The 17,497-nt window shown below is 46.1% G+C and overlaps 1 protein-coding gene across 5 annotated transcripts in view; it reads left to right on the top strand.

Moving 5' to 3' along the window:
- Positions 1-17,497, top strand: part of TTC7B (tetratricopeptide repeat domain 7B) — a 275,364-nt gene that overhangs the window by 85,791 nt on the left and 172,076 nt on the right. For all 5 annotated transcript variants that reach the window (XM_027552728.1, XM_027552730.1, XM_027552726.1 and 2 more), the window contains exon 5: positions 14,415-14,536. In XM_027552728.1, the coding sequence (XP_027408529.1) occupies positions 14,415-14,536 (122 nt within the window). The remainder of the gene's footprint in view (positions 1-14,414; positions 14,537-17,497) is intronic.

Raw genomic sequence — 17,497 nt, 5'->3', positions numbered from 1 at the left:
TACCTTCTGCTGACAGTTCATTCCTTCACACCCTGTTTTAGAAACGAAGTTCAGGCTGAATTACGGGACACCCACAGATCCCTTCATGGGCTGTTCCAGCCCTGGAGTTTGGAGAAGAAACAGCTGGTGCGTGGACGTCGCGGGCCGCCAGAACCCCTCTGCTCCTCGGGGTTGTGCCCTGGCCACGTGGTCCGCCCCGGCTGGTTCAGGCCTCGCGGCAGGAGGGCGCAGTGACAGGCGGGGGTGGCGGACTCACAGCTGGCCTAGACGAAGGCCACGGTGTCTGGAACTGAAGCGGAGGTCCTGGGAGAAGTCCTCAGTGGCACTGACGGAAGGCAGCGGGTGGCGCGAGCCCGCCTGGCTGTGCCTCGGGCTTTACAACTCGAGGCAGCCAAGACGAGGCAGCCTCGCCTCTCCCGCCTGTTCACTGTAGCCTGAGCAGGCTTCATGGAGCACAGCTAAACAAATCACTTCCTGAAGGAAATGCCAAGTAACCGGCCAGGATGCTGCTCTGACTCTGAGCCTGTCACCTCAGTGGCTGGAAAAGGCGGCTGTGATACAATTCAGCCTAGAAACCAGAAAAGAGCGGGCGCTGATTTTAACTTTTTATACGCTCTTGTCAGTCTTTGCCTCATAATTTTATAGCGTTAAAGGCTTCTGTGTCTGTCTTTTTTCAGTCAGCATTATGACCAAGCTTCAAAGAGGGGTGCTCCCTAGCCACCCAGTGGTGAAGACTTCGCCTTCCAAGGAAGGGGGCACACGTTTGATCTGGGGTCGGGGGGCGAAGGTCCCCCCTGCCTGGTGGCCAAAACCCAAAACATAACACAGGTGCGACATTGCAACAAATTCAGTAAAGACTTTAGAAATGGTCTGCATCAAGAAAACCTTTTCCAAAACCAAAAACAAACCAAAACTTTGTTTTCATGACTATATAATACGTTACTAAGTGGATGGCCTCGTGATGTAATTCACTTAGAGCTGGGGATAACCTGTTTTACAACCTGTTTTTATAGTTATAACCTGTGATGTCACCTTCCTTCAGGCAGCCTTTCCTTTGCTTTGCATTGTCTCCTAAGGGCCGGTTCCCGGAAGTGGGACACTGACATTCTCGTTACTACAAAGGGTTACACTTGTTTTCTGCAGGTCATACTGACCTCCCCTACCTTTGGCCTGCAGAAGGGTAGTGGCTGCTCTGCGGTCTTGACAGGGTTACATTTGTTTCAAAGTTACTTTGCCAATGCGCTGGGTAAAACCTGTACCTTGCAGTTTTGGTCTGCATTTCCTATTAGTCAGGTTGAAATTCTTTCCATCTATTTGCTTATAGCCCTCTTTTCTTTTTTAATTTAAATCACAGCATTAATGATTTAATCATAATAATAATAATAATCATAATAATAATCATTCACACACCATAGAATTGGTCCATTTAAAGCATTCCATTCAGCAGTTTTCAGTAGTTGCCGAGTTGTGTAATCATCACCAACATTTAAGTCCAGAACATTCTCATCACCCCAAAGAAACCCTGTACCCATTAGCTGTCAGTTTCCCCAGTCGCTATAGACTTCATATCCTGGGCATTTCCTGTAAATCAAATCTTGTAGCCTCCGGTCCTCTATGACTGGCTTTTCTGGCTTAGCACAGTGTTTCAAGAGTCATCCGTGTGGCGGCACATATCGCTACTTCATTTCTTTTGAGCCAAACACTGTGCCTCTGTAAGGATACACTACCCTGCCTTTATCCATTCATCATTCATCCTTTGGATGGTTTCTACTTCAGGCTGTTACAATAATGCTGTTACAGCTATTTGCATATAACATTTTGTGTGGACAAATGTTTTCATATTTCTTGACTATATTCCTGGGAGTAGAATTGCTAGGTTGTGTGATAACTTTATGTTTAACCTTGTTATATTTCTTTGTTGTCTCTTTATACTTTCTGTCTGATTTTTGTATTTAGTATTCTTATAATTTGAATGAAGCTTTTACATCATAAGTATGTTAACCCTTTATCATGTTTGCTCTGAATAGTTTCCCAATCAGTAATTTTCCATTTTTAAATTGTTCATATATTTTAAATCTGTATATAATAGTTGAATCTGATTATCTTTTTATTACATTTATTTCATAGTTTTAAAGCTGAAATATTGGGATAAACCTTCTCTAGGCTTTAAAAAGTTTTCAGCCATTTTCCATATTTTTTAAAAAGAACTTTCAATTTCCAAAATCTTCTTGGAGAGATTTATTTTTGTGTGTAACATTAGATATGACTCCAAATTAATGTTTTCCTCAAATTTCAGCACCACTTTAAGAAGATGTTATCTTTCCATTTTCATATTTTCTGTTATGCATTTTAAGTCATTAGTAAAATTTTAGACACAGTAGTCATTTCTGGCTTTCCTGTTTTGTTCTACTAATTTTATACTGAACCAGCATGACACTATTTAATAAGTACTTCTTTATGTTATGTTTTAACATCTGAAAGGATTCAGTTCAGTTCAGCTCAGTTCAGTCGCTCAGTCATGTCCGACTCTTTGTGACCCCGTGAATCGCAGCACGCCAGGCCTCCCTGTCCATCACCAGCTCCCAGAGTTCACTCAGACTCACATCCATCGAGTCAGTGATGCCATCCAGCCATCTCATCCTCTCTCGTCCCCTTTTCCTCCTGCCCCCAATCCCTCCCAGCGTCAGAGTCTTTTCCAATGAGTCAACTCTTTGCATGAGGTGGCCAAAGTATTAGAGTTTCAGCTTTAGCATCATTCCTTCCAAAGAACATCCAGGACTGATCTCCTTCAGAATGGACTGGTTGGATCTCCTTGCAGTCCAAGGGACTCTCAAGAGTCTTCTCCAACACCACAGTTCAAAAGTATCAGTTCTTCGGTGGTCAGCCTTCTTTATGGTCTAACTCTCACATCCATACATGTGACCACTGGAAAAACCATAGCCTTGACTAGATGGACCTTTGTTGACAAAGTAATGTCTCTGCTTTTTAATATGCTATCTAGGTTGGTTATAACTTTCCTTCCAAGGAGTAAGCGTCTTCTACTTATTTTTTAGGATATCCTTTGTCCTTTTCTGTTGATACTTCTAAATGTATTTTAGAATAATTTGCTTCTAGAAAAATTCTGTTGGGACTTGGTTGAATTTTTATTAACTTTATACATTGGTTTGGAGAATTACTTTTAGTCTTCACTCATCTGTGCCCATGGTACCTCCTTCCATTTTGCAAGACCTTTTTTTTTTTACAGATTTCAGTAGATTTATTATACTCCCAGGTCTTTGCTATTTGTATTGCTTTGTGTATAGGATCATTTTTTTCTTTGTATTTTCACATATAACAAGACTTTGATTTTTTTTTCAGTTCAATTACAAAAGTATTAATAAGTGTCTCCTTTGTTCTGCACACTGTTCTTGACCCAAGGGGCTGGAGAATGAATTAACCAGAGAGTGTGTCCCTAGGAAACTTAGTGCTTTCTGAGGACACTGGTCCGTAAACAGTGTGTGGGCTGCTTTGTGGGGAAACTCAGAGAATTCTGCAAGCCCAGAGCAGGGTCTCAGACCAGTGTGGAAGTTCAGAGATGGCTCCTGGAAGAGATGACCCCTGAGCCGAACCTTGAAGGCTGGCAGACATAGCCATACAGGACTATTAGCCACAATATTGGACTCTTCTATAAAAACAGGGTTGATTCTTTTCATTTTTCTAAGAATATGAACATATGGCCGAGGAAAGATTTTTGTTCTCAGTCTTTCTTCCATTCTGGATTTTCCACCTTCTCTCTCTTTCATGCGCGTCTCCAGGCTTTCCTAAAACTGTGGCAATGTACAGGTGGTGGAGGGTATCCTTATTTTGTTCCTGCTGGAAGGCGATACTTTATTAGATCTCCAATAAGGATTATAATGTTTATGTGCTCACTAAGTTTTCCGTTTGCAGTTCACAGCAACCTAAGTATGTATTATTATCCCCTTTATTCAGATGAAAACAATGAACATCTGAGAGATCAAAGGATTTGTCCTAAGTCCACACGTGGTGAGGACTGTCAGAACCAGACGAACCTGGGCCTTTTGACCTAAAATCGTTGGCCCCTGGCCGTTTGCTTCCTCAGGCATTGGCTGTGTGCTTCTGCCAAAGCAGGCTGTACTTGTTAAGGTACTTGATGACAGTCCTCTCGCAGGCAAGTGTTTATCCACAGAACAAGTGGTGGCTTCGATACTGCCAGACACTGCTCCTGCCCAGACCCACGTGTTAGAGGCTCTTTGTGAGGAAGGGATTAAGCCCGAGATGCTTAGACTTCAGGGCAAACTCAGAGCTGAGCGATTCCCTCTGTCTCCCGCTGGCGTTTTTCTTGTCCTGCCTCATCCGGCAGTTCTGACCTCTGGTCTTTTGGACTTTGTTCTGCAAGCAAACAGAGATTAAAAGAACAAAGGGGGAGGAGCTGGACTGCAGAGTCGGGTGGACCTGAGTTTCAACACCAGCCCTAACACTTGATAGCGATGTGATTTGGGCAACTTGCTCAGTGGAGCAAAGTCTCAGTTTCCTCTTCAGTAAAAAAGAAGTAATAATGTGCGTTTCAGTGGGTTTTTGTGGGGGAATTAATGAGAGAGCCTGTGTGCCTGCAGAGTGCCTAATGCATAATAGGTTATTTTCTCATTACGTTTTCCCCTGCATTTCTTATTGTCCCTGCACATTTACTCATTCATTTACTATGTATTTTATTCATTTACTATATTTACTATGTGTAGTGAATGCTTAGAAGGCCATGGCACCCCACTCCAATACTTGCCTGGAAAATCCCATGGACGGAGGAGCCACGGTCCATGGGGTCGCTAAGAGTCGGACACGACTGAGCACCTTCACTTTCACTTTTCACTTTCATGCATTGGAGAAGGAAATGGCAACCCACTCCAGTGTTCTTGCCTGGAGAATCCCAGGGACGGGGGAGCCTGGTGGGCTGCCGTTTATGGGGTCGCACAGAGTCGGACACGACTGAAGCGCCTTAGCAGCAGCGGCAGCAGTGAACGCTTACCCTGCATCAGACACTGAGGTGCGCGCTGAACGTGTTAGTAAATGGGGTAGACGTGGCCCCTGACTTTACAGAAGCTGCAGCTCCGAGGAGGGAGAAGCCCATAATCAAGTAAAAAATGCATTGACAAATGCAACGGAGGAATAGAACAGGACGTTGTGAGAGTGAGTAATAGAGACAGATCTACTTTATGGCAGCGGTCTGGGCAGGCCCTTCTGAGAAGTGACCATCGAGCGGAGATGAGATGAGAAAGCGCCCGAGAGTCACATGATCCAGGTTGTTATAAAAATTATCCAGCTGCTTGTGGAGGGTGGAGAGGACGTTAAGGAGCTAGAGAGGATGTGGAGACTCTGTTTAGGAGGCTATTAGAAATCTAATAGGGAGTGATGATGGTTGTAATTGTAGAAATGGATGTATGCACACATTTGAGAAATGATTAGGAGGGAAATAGTAATAGATCAGGTGTGAGCGAGCGCCAGGGTGTCAGGGCTCAGTCCGCGGTGTCTGATTTGGATGGTTGACCGGACGACCGTGCAGTCAGTGCCTCAGTGTGTGGGCCTTGCCTTCAGGGCCCCCTGTGGATTCAGTATCTGCTGACGGCCAAGCCTCTTATATAAGATGGAGCACTGCAGTCAACCCCCGGTGTCTATCGGTGTGGAACCCGTGGGGAGAGCAGGGCCAACTCTGTGCGATGGGGGTGATGACAGAGGCCTCAGTTTGTGCTGAACCTGGGCTCCAGGAAAGTAATCATGCTCAGACGGTGTCTGGTGGTGGAAGTTAGGTGGCTCCTCTCCCAGGAGGGCATTCTAGGGGCTAGGAGAGATGCTAGAAAGGGGCCCTTGCGGAGAGCCCCGTTCCTGAGGTTCTGGTGGACGGACCCTTCCTAACTGGGCCAGGAGAGCCCCGTTCCTGAGGTTCTGGTGGACGGACCCTTCCTAACTGGGCCAGGAGAGCCCCGTTCCTGAGGTTCTGGTGGACGGACCCTTCCTAACTGGGCCAGGAGAGCCCCGTTCCTGAGGTTCTGGTGGACGGACCCTTCCTAACTGGGCCAGGAGAGCCCCGTTCCTGAGGTTCTGGTGGACGGACCCTTCCTAACTGGGCCAGGAGAGCCCCGTTCCTGAGGTTCTGGTGGACGGACCCTTCCTAACTGGGCCAGGAGAGCCCCGTTCCTGAGGTTCTGGTGGACGGACCCTTCCTAACTGGGCCAGGAGAGCCCCGTTCCTGAGGTTCTGGTGGACGGACCCTTCCTAACTGGGCCAGGAGAGCCAAGCTTGCCCCTCCCACCGCAGTCACACAACAAGCACAGCACCCGCCGTGCGCACCAGCACAGCACCACCGGGGAGGGGCGTGAGTGCGGGGAGAAGCCCGCTCCGAGCACGAGCAGACAGAGCCTGCTCATCAGCACTGAGGGTGCGACAGAAGCCCCGAGGAAGCCCCCCGGCATCCCAGCCCCAAGGGAAGCACAAGTTAGCGTCCCTGAGCCGCAGGAATCTGGGGCCTGTGGTGCAGTGGAAGTAACTATAGAAACGACGAAACCCAACTCCAGCCCACCTGCTGACTAGGTTGACTCGACGCCCCCACACTTAGGGCCTGATAAAAGAAAAGGAGTACCCATTTTCAAGTGTGAATATTATTTCCCTCACTTTATTTCTCTGTACACAATTATTAACATTAAATGAAAATTATAAGATCGTTATACAATACACACCACCAGGAATAAAACAAACCACTGTGAAGGGTAATAAATAGAACCCAAACCAGAAAGGACCCAGGTACTATCAGACAGGAACTTAAAAATATCCTTGAGTTATATGCTAGAGTATTGTGGAAAAGATATGTAACACGCAGGAACAGATGGGAATTTCAGGAAGGAGAAGGAAACTATAAAAAAAAATAACTGAAATGCTAGAAATAACAAAACATGACATAAGAAACAAAGAACTTCTTTGATAGCTTATTAGAAGATTGGACACAGCCAAGGAAAAAACTTTCATTTGAAGATAGGTTAATAGAGATTATTCAAATGAAACACAAAAAGAAAAAAAGAAGGGTGGGGAAAAAACAGAGCGGAGCATCCAGGCGCTGTGGGAAAATATATGTGTTTGCTGCCCCAAGAGGAGAAGGGAGAGAAACTGGGACAGAAAAAACACTGGGAGAGAAAACGGTTAAGAAGTTTCAGAATTACTGAAGCGTAGCAAAGAATCTCAGATCCCAGAGTCTCAGAGAACCCCAAGCAGCATAAATACAAACACGTACGTAGTCACATCATAGTCAAACTGTTGTAAATCAAAGACGAAAGCCTTGAAGGCAGCCAGAGAAAGAGAAACTTTAAATTCAGAAGAATAAAGATAAGCGATATAAGATATTCCCAGAAGATAATATGCAAATTAGAAGACACTGGAAAGACAGATACTTTTTTAGAACCAACAAAAATTGACAGGGTGCATAGCGAGCACACCTGTGTGACAAGAAATGTGGGAGAGATTCTTCAAGCAAGGAAGTGTACAGATCCGAGCAGCGAAACGAAGAGCACCGAACGGTTACACTGAGGGTGAAAGTGCAGTCGCTCAGTCGTGTCCGACTCTTCGAGACCCCGTGGACTGTAGCCTATCAGGCTCCTCCGTTCATGGGGTTTTCCAGGCAAGAGTGCTGGAGTGGATTGCCATTTCCTGTCCAAGGGATCTTCCCAACCCAGGAATTGAACCCGGGTCTCCTGCATTGCAGGCAGATGCTTTACCGTCTGAATTCCTTTAAAAGATAATTGACTGCCTAAACTAAAAATATTAATGATGTTTTGTGGGATTTATAACATAGAAGTAAAATTTGTGGCCATAATAGCAAAAGGCATAGGGGAGGAAACACAATATCCAGGCCAGAACACTGGAGTGGGTAGCCTTTCCCTTCTCCAAGAGATCTTCTCAACCCAGGAATTGAACCCAGGTCTCCTGCATTGCAGGTGGATTCTTTACCAGCTGAGCCACAAGGGAAGCCCAAAGCATTTATCCTATATATGAGTTGGTGTAATATAATTTAGATAAAGGCTGTGAAAAGCTATATTGTAAAACCTAGGGCAGCCACTAAAAAATAAGGAAAAAAAGACGTGATTAACCAGCTGATAGTGAAAATGAAATGGAATCATCAATCCAAAAAAAAGAAAGAAAAAAAAGAGAGAGAGAGAGAAAAGAGAAAAGAAGAACATAGGAGACAATCAAGAGCAAGATGATTATTGGAGGAGGAAACGGCAGCCCACTCCAGTGTTCTTGCCTGGAGAATCCCAGGGACGGCAGGGCCTCGTGGGCTGCAGTCCATGGGGTCGCACAGAGTCAGACACGACTGAGCGACTTCACTTAGGGTCAGACACCCACTCCAGTGCTCTTGTCTGGAGAATCCCAGGGACCGCAGGGCCTCATGGGCTGCCGTCTATGGGGTCGCACAGAGTCGGACACGACTGAAGTGACTTAGCAGCAGCAGCAGCAGTAGCAAGATGATTCCAGTCACATCAATGATTATATTAAATGTAAATTGTCTAAGCACTCCAATTAAAAGGCAGATTTTCAGACTGGACAAAAAGTAAGACCTAACTATATGCTATCTGCAAGAAACTATTGAAATGTTAATACATAGGTAGACAAAAAGTAAAATTACATGCTATGCAAACAATAATCAAAGCAAAACTAGACTGGCTGTATTATATCATAAGGTAGAATTAGGAACAAGAACTATTACAGCAGATAAAAGGACTTATATAATAAAAGGAGTCAGTTCATCGATAACACATTATAATCCTAAAAGTATGTATACCTAATAACAGAACTTCACAATATATATAAAACAAAATGTATAGAAGAATTTATAACATTAAATTCTTATAGTAGAAAGAAGGAAAATTTCAAATCAATGATCTACATTTCTGGCTTAAGAAACTAGAAAAATAAGATAATTAAAACCAAAATAAGCAGAAGGAAGGGAATAGTAAAGATTAAAACAGAAACTAGGGGACTGGAAAGTAGGTAAACGGTAAACTAGTAAAGCCACAAATGGGTTAGTAAAGACCAATAAAATTTATGTAAACCATTAATAATATGGACCAGAAAAGAGAGAGTATACAAATTATCAATACCCAGATAACAAAAGAGGCTCTGTAGGTCTATAGATATTAAAAGGATGTAAGGGAAAATTATGACCAACTTCAACACCAATAAACTCGATCATTTATAGAAAATAGGCAAGTTCTCCGAGAGACGCAAAGTACCACAACTCACTCAAGAAGGAACAGACGGCCCGCTCCCCTTAGGTGAGCCGGGTCCAGGCTGCAGAGCCGCGGGGAGTTCCAAGAGCAGTAGTGGACAAGAGCCAGCCTTCGCCTCGCCTAGCTGACTAGGGGCTTTGAGGGGGCGCAGGGAGGCTGCATTATGAATGGAAGAAATGGAATTTATCGTTAAAAACCTTCCCATAAAGAAAACGACAGGTCAAGTTGTCTTCCATGGTGAACTCAATGAAGAGAGATTCAATTTAAGGGAGAAATGATGCCAGTATTATAAAAGCTTTCAAAAACTAGGGTAGCAGTAAAACACTCCCTGACTAGGTTGTGGGAGCACTGATTGCTTCTCAGGTTAGGGCTCAGCGGTAAAGAAACCTCCTGCAAGGTAGGACATGCAGGCTCGATCCCTGGGTGGGGAGGATCCCCTGGAGGAGGAAGTAGCAACCCCTCCAGTATTCTTACCTGGGAAATCCCACGGACAGAGGAGCCCGGTGGGCTGCAATGCATGGGGTCACAAAGAGTCAGACAAGACTGAGTGAGTAAACAACAAGTCTCATGAATAGATGCAAATGTCCTCAGCAAAATACTAGCAAACTGAATCTAGCAGCTTCTAGAAAAAGTAATATACCACAAGAAAGATTCATTTCAGAAATGCAGGGTTGATTTAACATATGGGAATCAATTATGTAATACAATGTATCTATATAATAAAGGAAAAAACTGCATGATAATGATAATCTCAGTACAGTAGATGCAGGGAAAGCATTTGGCAAAATACAGCACATTGTATGATTAAAAAGTCAACGAACTAGGCGTAGAAGTTATTATCTTCAGTCTGATAGAAGGCACCCATGAAGCATCTAACCATATATAATGGTGAAAGGGTGGATGCTTTCCTCCCAAGATCAGGAAGAAGACAAGGAAATCTGCTCTTACTACTTCTGTTGACTAGAGGTTCTAGCCAGTGCAGTGAGACAGGAAAAAGAAATAAAAGGCATCCAGATTGAAAAGGGAGAAGTCAAACTATCTTTATTTGCAGATAACATGTTCTTGTTTATAGAAAATCCTGAAGAGTTTACACACACAGAACTATAACTAACAAATGATTTCAACAAGTTTAGAGGATACAGTCAGTATACAAAAACCCCTTTTATCTGTATCCACTAACAATGAGCAATCTGAAAATGAAATTAAAATTACAATTCCAGTTATAGTAGCATCAAAAAAGATTAAAATAATAAAAAGAAGTTCAAACATTATACTCTGAAAACTAGAAATTACTGTTGAAAGAAATGAAAAAAAAAACCTAAATAAATGGAAAAGCAGCCTATGTTCATGGAACAAAAGACAATTTGTTACAATAACAGTACTGTCCAAATTTATCTACAAATTTAACTGAATCCCATCAAAATCTCAGTTGCTTTTTTTTTTGCAGGAATTGATAAGCTGATTCATAAATTAATATGGAAATGGAAGGGGCCAAAAGACCAAAACACTCTTGAAAAAGAACAAAGTTGAGGGACTCGTACTTCCCAGTCTCTAAACTTTCTGCAAAGCTACAGTAGCTGAGACAGTGCATACAATTAGTATTCCTGAAAAATAACATGGAAAAAAACAATAAAACAGTAAAAGAATACAATTTTGTAATCAAAGAGAAATTCTTGAGCTCAAAGAAGTAAGACTTCATCAAGCACTTGCTCTATTCTGTGCCAAGTGTTCTATCCATTTATGACTCTGTTTAGTCCATAGGACTACACTGAGTGAAAAATTGTGTCGCCATCTCCATTTTTCCAACGAGAAAACCGAAGCTAGAGAGTCCGTGACTTGGCCACAGTGGTGGAGCAGGGCTTTGAGCTCAGAGTGGCAGCCCGACTCCAGGGCCTCACTCGACCTGCAGATCTGAAGTCGTAGACAGAGCGTTCATGCTGTGTTCCAAGAACAATGGGCTTAGAATGGTGGCTGGCACGACAGCTTCTGGCAGAGTCTCTAGGCTTCAGGGGGAGAAGGGTTCTCTTTGCAGACTGTCTACAGGGAGACAGCAAGGCTGGCTTCCAGGCTGTCCACAGCGACGTTCAGAGTTGGTGATGGGAGTATCGTCTACCAAGTTCTGAGGGAGAGAAAGTGCGAAATCCAAGTTTTTTGTAGTCAGGTTTAGAGAGACAGAGACGAGAGGGAGACATTCTTGAACACGGAAGAATTTAGGACTCGGAGCACCCTTTATGGCAGTATTCCACCCAGCAGGAATTGGTTTAAAATAGAGGATTAAAGAAACAATGAATGCATTTTGTTGATGACTGATTGAGGTATAGTTGAGGTACAATACTATATAAATGTAGGTGTACAGTGTAGTGATTCACAATTCTTAAAGGTTATGTCCCATTATAGTTACTGTAATCCCATTTGTAGTATCGAGAATTATAGGATTATAAATATTATAAAAGGTTGGCTATATTCCCTGTGCTGTACTATATTTCCTTGAAGCTTATTTACTTTATACACACTGGTTTGTACCTCTTAATCCCTACCTGTATCTGACCCCTAGGACGCATTTTAATATAGAACTGATGAAAAACAATTATGGGGTTGGACATAGTTGTTGGGAATTTTGACAATATAACATAGTGCTATAACAAAACAGGAGGCTGAGGAGAAGACACTGGAGAAGGTACGTGGATACGCCAGTTTCCTTACTGCTGGCGTGGGTCAGCAGATCCTGTATGGAGCTGAAATATGTGGATAAAAGAATGAGCCATGCACCTGAGGCAAAGAGCTGAGTCATGGGAAAAGACCCCGAAGCTGGGAAAGACTGATGGCCAAAGAAGGGGGCGGCGGAGGAAGGTGAGAGGATTGGATAGTGTCACCGACTCAGTGGACGTGAGTTTGAGCAGACTCCTGGAGACAGTGGAGGAGAGAGGAGCCTGGCAGCTGCCGTCCGTGGGGTCACAAAGAGTTTGACACGATTTACTGACTGGACAGCAGCAACAACAAAATGGGGTCCCTGGTGGCCCAGCGGCTAACTGTCCGTGCTCTCGATGCAGGGGCCTGGGCTCGAACCCTAGGGGAACTAGATCCCACAGGCCACAGCCAAACATTCTACATGCCGCAGAGAAGATCGAAGATCCTGGGTGCCGCAGCTAAGACCCAGCACAACCAAAGGAGTGAACATTTAAACAAAGAGAGGACCGAATCTCTGTCTCTCTTCTCTGGCTCTTCTTTGTCTCTCTGTCTCTGTCGTTCTGTCTGTATACACACATAACACATGCATGCAGGTGCGTATTACACACGTGTACATATGATAAACATCAGGTGTATTTTTAATTTTAGAGAGACTGTGAACTTTGTGTTAAAAAACACATTTTTCTGAAATTGAGTGCTTACTTGGGTTACACTTTTGTTTCGCCTGTTAAATTTAATTAAAATGAAATGTAATGGTTTAAATTTAAAACCAGCGCATACCACAGTCTCAGTGTTTGTAAAATGATTTTTATCTTTCTCTCGTCTTGGTACTTACCTGGGCAGAGATATGGGTTATTGTCCCATGAGCGCTCACTGGTTGTTGCTGTGTGATAGAGTTGATATGGGTTATTGCCCCATCAGCGCTCACTGGTTGTTGCTGTGTGATAGAGTTGATATGGGTTATTGTCCCATGAGCGCTCACTGGTTGCTGCTGTGTGATAGAATTGATCATGCTTTTTCTTTTTTTTTGTATGGTACTGCATTGTTTTTGCTTTAAAATAATCATGGAGCTTTTAAAAACTGAAAACTATTCTCAAAAACAAATGATAATTTTTTAAAAGTTTCAACGTTGGACTTCCACATGGAAATATCAAGGAAGTGGTTAGACATGAGTCTGGGAAAAGTCTGGACTAGAGACGACCAAGTGGGCGGGTGGCAGCAGGGAGGTGGCTTCTTAGGAGCAGATGAGGTCATCCGGGAACCTGAGAGGAGAGGACGGGGCCCAGAGGGGCACTCTGCATCTCCGCCGCTCAGACGGTGGCTGGGCCGAAAATGACGGTGCCCGGAGGTGGGAGGAACACCTACCTCTTAGCACTTGCAGAGCCAAGCGCTAAGTCAGGAGGGAGCCAGGCACTTCTGATAAGATGCTGGGATGTAGTTCAAATGCGAGGGTTGCCCACTTGGATGTCATTCTACAACATACGGTTCACTGTATGTGTCTTCTACTTCTCCCCCCGGCAGCCCCAGAGCTCACAAGGTAGAGACCCAGCAGTTGCTTTAATGCCTCTAGAAGGGTCATTTCAAGACCTCGAGAACATCGGGGGTTTGGCTAACAGCTGGGTTTTTGGAGAGCTGCTGGCTTGCGGTCGATGTTGGCAGCGTGTTTGGAGAGCATCTGTGTGGTTTCTAAATGGGCCACAAGTAGCTTCTGGTTGATAAACGCTTTATTTGACTCGCGAGTTTAAAGAGAGTAACCTCTGTAACAGTAGATACGTGTTTACACTTCACTATGTCCCACTCCACTCGCAGGTCTTTCCCTTCATTAGTTGGCAGTCTTTCTGGCAGGGCTAAACACGCCAGCCTTTAAAACCTCCTTATCTGTTGACAGGCAGTCTGGTTTGGGGAGAGAGGGAGCCGAGGTCGTTTTTCCTAAGCTCTCTGTCCTTGAGAGCAGGTGACTGCCGCTGCAGCCCTGGGGCCTGGCGGAGTTGCTGTCTGGCTAGTTCTCGGGCCAGGGCCAGTCACAGGTCCCTCTGCTCTTTCTGAAGCTCACCAGAGTCTGCAGGGCTGAAGCTGCAGGCTGCGTCCGTGACCTCAGCCCTTGGTGGGGACGGCCGTTTCCGCCTGTTGCTGGACCTGCTTCTTTGCCGCCAAGCCTCTCTGTCAGCATCTCAGCCTTGCAGAGCCGGAGCCTTGGGGGTTCGGCTGGCACCGTGTGCCCATCAACGCGCATCAGCACGCAGGCCTCCTGGCAGGAGGAACGCGCGCGCCTGGGGCAGCAGTCGCCCCCCTGTCGCACAGAAGCCCTCTGCGCTTTTCTCCTCCCCACCCAGCGCCGCGCACTGACGCTTGTGAATGGAAGTCCATTTTTCAAGTCCAGCTGTGCGTTTGCAGATAGGGTTTGAAGGAAGTAGGCTTGCGTGTGGATCTGATTAGTTTTCTGATTTTCTCCCCTTCCAGGTAATACTTTCTAATATTCAGAACAGAAGTCCTAAGCCTGGCCCTGCTCCCCACGATCAAGAACTAGGTTTTTTCCTAGAAACGGGACTGCAGAGAGCCCATGTCCTCTATTTCAAAAATGGGTAAGCCGTCTTCTCTTTTTAAATCAAGTTCCTAACGAAGGAAAGCAGAAAGCCCCACCATGTGTGTTCAGTTTAGTTGTTATCCTAAAGCAGTTTGAATACACACCACAACTGGAATTTCTAGAAGGAAGAGTGAACGTGGGCTCTTTTGTCTCTTCTCCACCTGGCTTGTCCAACCTTCGAAGGAGATTCGAAGGAGGGAGAAGGGCGTGTGAACCGAGTCTCCATCCAGAGCCCTGGGGCCAGGGAAGGTGGGGCCCAGCCCCGTGCCCTGCTGCCCCCGTGGGACGGTCCTGCTGGGCCTCCCTGCTTTGCTGCGGGACGCGTTAGTGAGTGGGCAGCCCTGGCCCACAGGCTCGCCTCCCTTTGAACGGCCGGTCCCTTTAGAGGACTGGATTGCCAGGTCTCAGATGGGTTTTATGAATGTGTGTGTGCCTGGAAGGCCATATGCCAGTTCAGCTCCTCCCTGAGCTGCCTCTGAAAGGGGTTTTTGGAGGTTTAAGAGTGGTGCATTTGACGTTCGCTGTCCTTCCCATGTTGCCCTTATGAGACACGCGATGATGCTGTTCAGACCTCCTCAGCTGTCCTTGTTTTGACCTTGTGCTTCAGGATAGGTGTCCGTGGAGACCGACAGTAGGTGTCTGACTCCCCCGTAGCTCCTCTGAGGCCACGCGCAGGGGGCCCCCTCCCTCTAGGAACGGTCCCACAGAGCTCCCAGCTACAGAAGGGATAACGGCAATGTTCAGCTGCTCCCTCTTCATTTTCAAGAGCTTCAAACCTTGGGGCGTAGCTCACAGAAGCCAGATTTCATCTCTGCTTGGGGGCCCAGAGCCACATGCTTCCGTTTCCCTTTCCCTGGGGAGTAAATGCTTATTTTCCAAATCCTGTTAAACTGTTTGTGGAGAAGGCCCGCTTTGCTCCAAAGGTTCGGATTGGCAGGTCCCACAAAAGGCTGCGGTAAACGCGTCAAGGTTTGGAATGGCTTGGCGGCTTTGGCTTAGAGACGCTTTCAAGTTTGACCTCATCTGTCTCTGACTGAGATCGTCTGAGTGATGGTGCTGGGCCCCCAGGCTGAGTTTTGAGTTCTAGTTTCCCTTGCTGTTATAAATAGAGGGAGAAGGGACGGAACACGGAAGTATTTTCCTAGTGATCTTTTTTCTTCCTTTTCACAATAAATCGTGGTCATCACAGAGGATACTCCAACCTGGCTTTCCCTCCCTGTAACTGAGAGTGTGTGTAATTGATGGACAAGCCCAGAGGCTGGAATGAATTGGGGGGGCTTTCAGAAACCCCCAACCAGCAGCGTCTGTTGGAAATGCTTTGTATGAGACTGATGAGGGTGGGCTGGCCAGCTTATTTTCCCATTTGAAGCCTGCACATCGAGCAGGAAGAAGAAGGGCCATTGGGCTCAGACCTCTTGTCCGGAACCTCTGGATGCCCCCAGCACCCAACAGAAAAATAATGATGAGAAGTGTGCCGAAGGTGACGGGTCATGTGCTGGAACTGCTCCCTGGTTCAAGTCTCATTTCATTTCACGCCAGTTCAAGGCGATTCCCATTGGCATAGTCAAAGTCCCATAGTTAAAGTTGGGGGGCTGCTCCATCTTGAAGCCCCCTTCCCTCTTTGCTTGTCTCACTGGGCTTTAAAGAGCAGTGATGCCCTGAGCCGGCGGCTGGGGAGGCCTCACCAGCTCCTCAAGGCGGGGGCTGGGAGCAGTGACAAGAGCTGACTGGGGCGGGTGGAGGCAGAGGGGAAAGAGAGAGAGCAGCAGGAGGTCCTGGACGTGCCCAGTGCCATCGGCTGTGTACATGGTGGGTCACCCAGAGCCTGGGGGCCACACTGGGGGGCATCTGACGGTGGCCGTCCCGCTGGAGTCTGCAGGGCACGTGGGGACAGACGGACCAGGCTCCGGGGGCTTTCCCTCCTGCGGTGTGTCTTGCTGCGGTGTGTCTTGCTGCAGTGTGTCTTACTGCGGTGTGTCTTGCTGCCTCGCTGTCTCACTCCTTTTTGTGTCTCTACATTTGAAAAATATGTATCTGGGAGAATATAATGGACAGAGATTGACTCATTTTCAAGGATAGGAAGATGCATCATAGATGAGTTTAGCAATAAGAGACACACAATTGATAAAGCGTATCTTTTACTTTAGAAATATGCTTAAATATATTCAGCTTCTTCATTGCCAAGCCGGTGACCTCGGGGCTCTCTCAGAAAGACCCTGGCCCTGGGGCCAGTCCCTGGGCCCCTCCTGCTGCCTCGCGTCTCCCCTCTTCACCACATGCTCTCACCTGGTCACCGACCCTCACGGCGTCGCCTCGCCCACGTCCACCCGTGCCCTGCAGCGTTGCCTGAGTTTCGCATGCTTGGCTTCTGAGCTCTGACCTCAGTCCTCCTGGCTCTGCCCCGCTGCAGGGGAGATGCTGTGCGCTGGGCTTCGGTCTGACCCTCAAACTGTGGCCTCATCCACCGTCCAGCCTGGCTTGTGAAGAAGCACTTGACCCCAGGATGAGGCATGGCTGGGGTGTTCCCAGCCTGCACTGTGGTGCTTTCTCATCACACTTACATACATCATGCGAAATGCTGGGCTGGATGAATCACCAACTGAAATTAAGACTACTGCGAGAAATATCAATAACCTCATATACGCAGATGATGCCACCCTAAGGGCAGAAAGTGAAGAGGAACTAAAGAGCGTCTTGATGAGGGTCAAAGGAGAGTGAAAAAGCTGGCTAAAAACTCAGCATTCAACAACTAAGATTCTGGTCCCATCACTTCATGGGAAATAGAAGGGGAAGAAGTGGAACAGTGACAGATTTTATTTTCTTGGCTCCAAAATCACTGTGGACAGTGACTGCAGCCAGGAAATTAAAAGACATTTGCTCGTTAGAAGGAAAGCTATGACAAACCTAGATGGCATATTAAAAAGCAGAGACATCACTTTGCCAACAAAGGTCCGTCTAG

This window comes from Bos indicus x Bos taurus, chromosome 10 (assembly GCF_003369695.1).
Source record: "Bos indicus x Bos taurus breed Angus x Brahman F1 hybrid chromosome 10, Bos_hybrid_MaternalHap_v2.0, whole genome shotgun sequence".
NCBI classification, from domain to species: Eukaryota; Metazoa; Chordata; class Mammalia; order Artiodactyla; family Bovidae; genus Bos; species Bos indicus x Bos taurus.
This window is presented reverse-complemented; position numbering and strand designations above follow the sequence as displayed.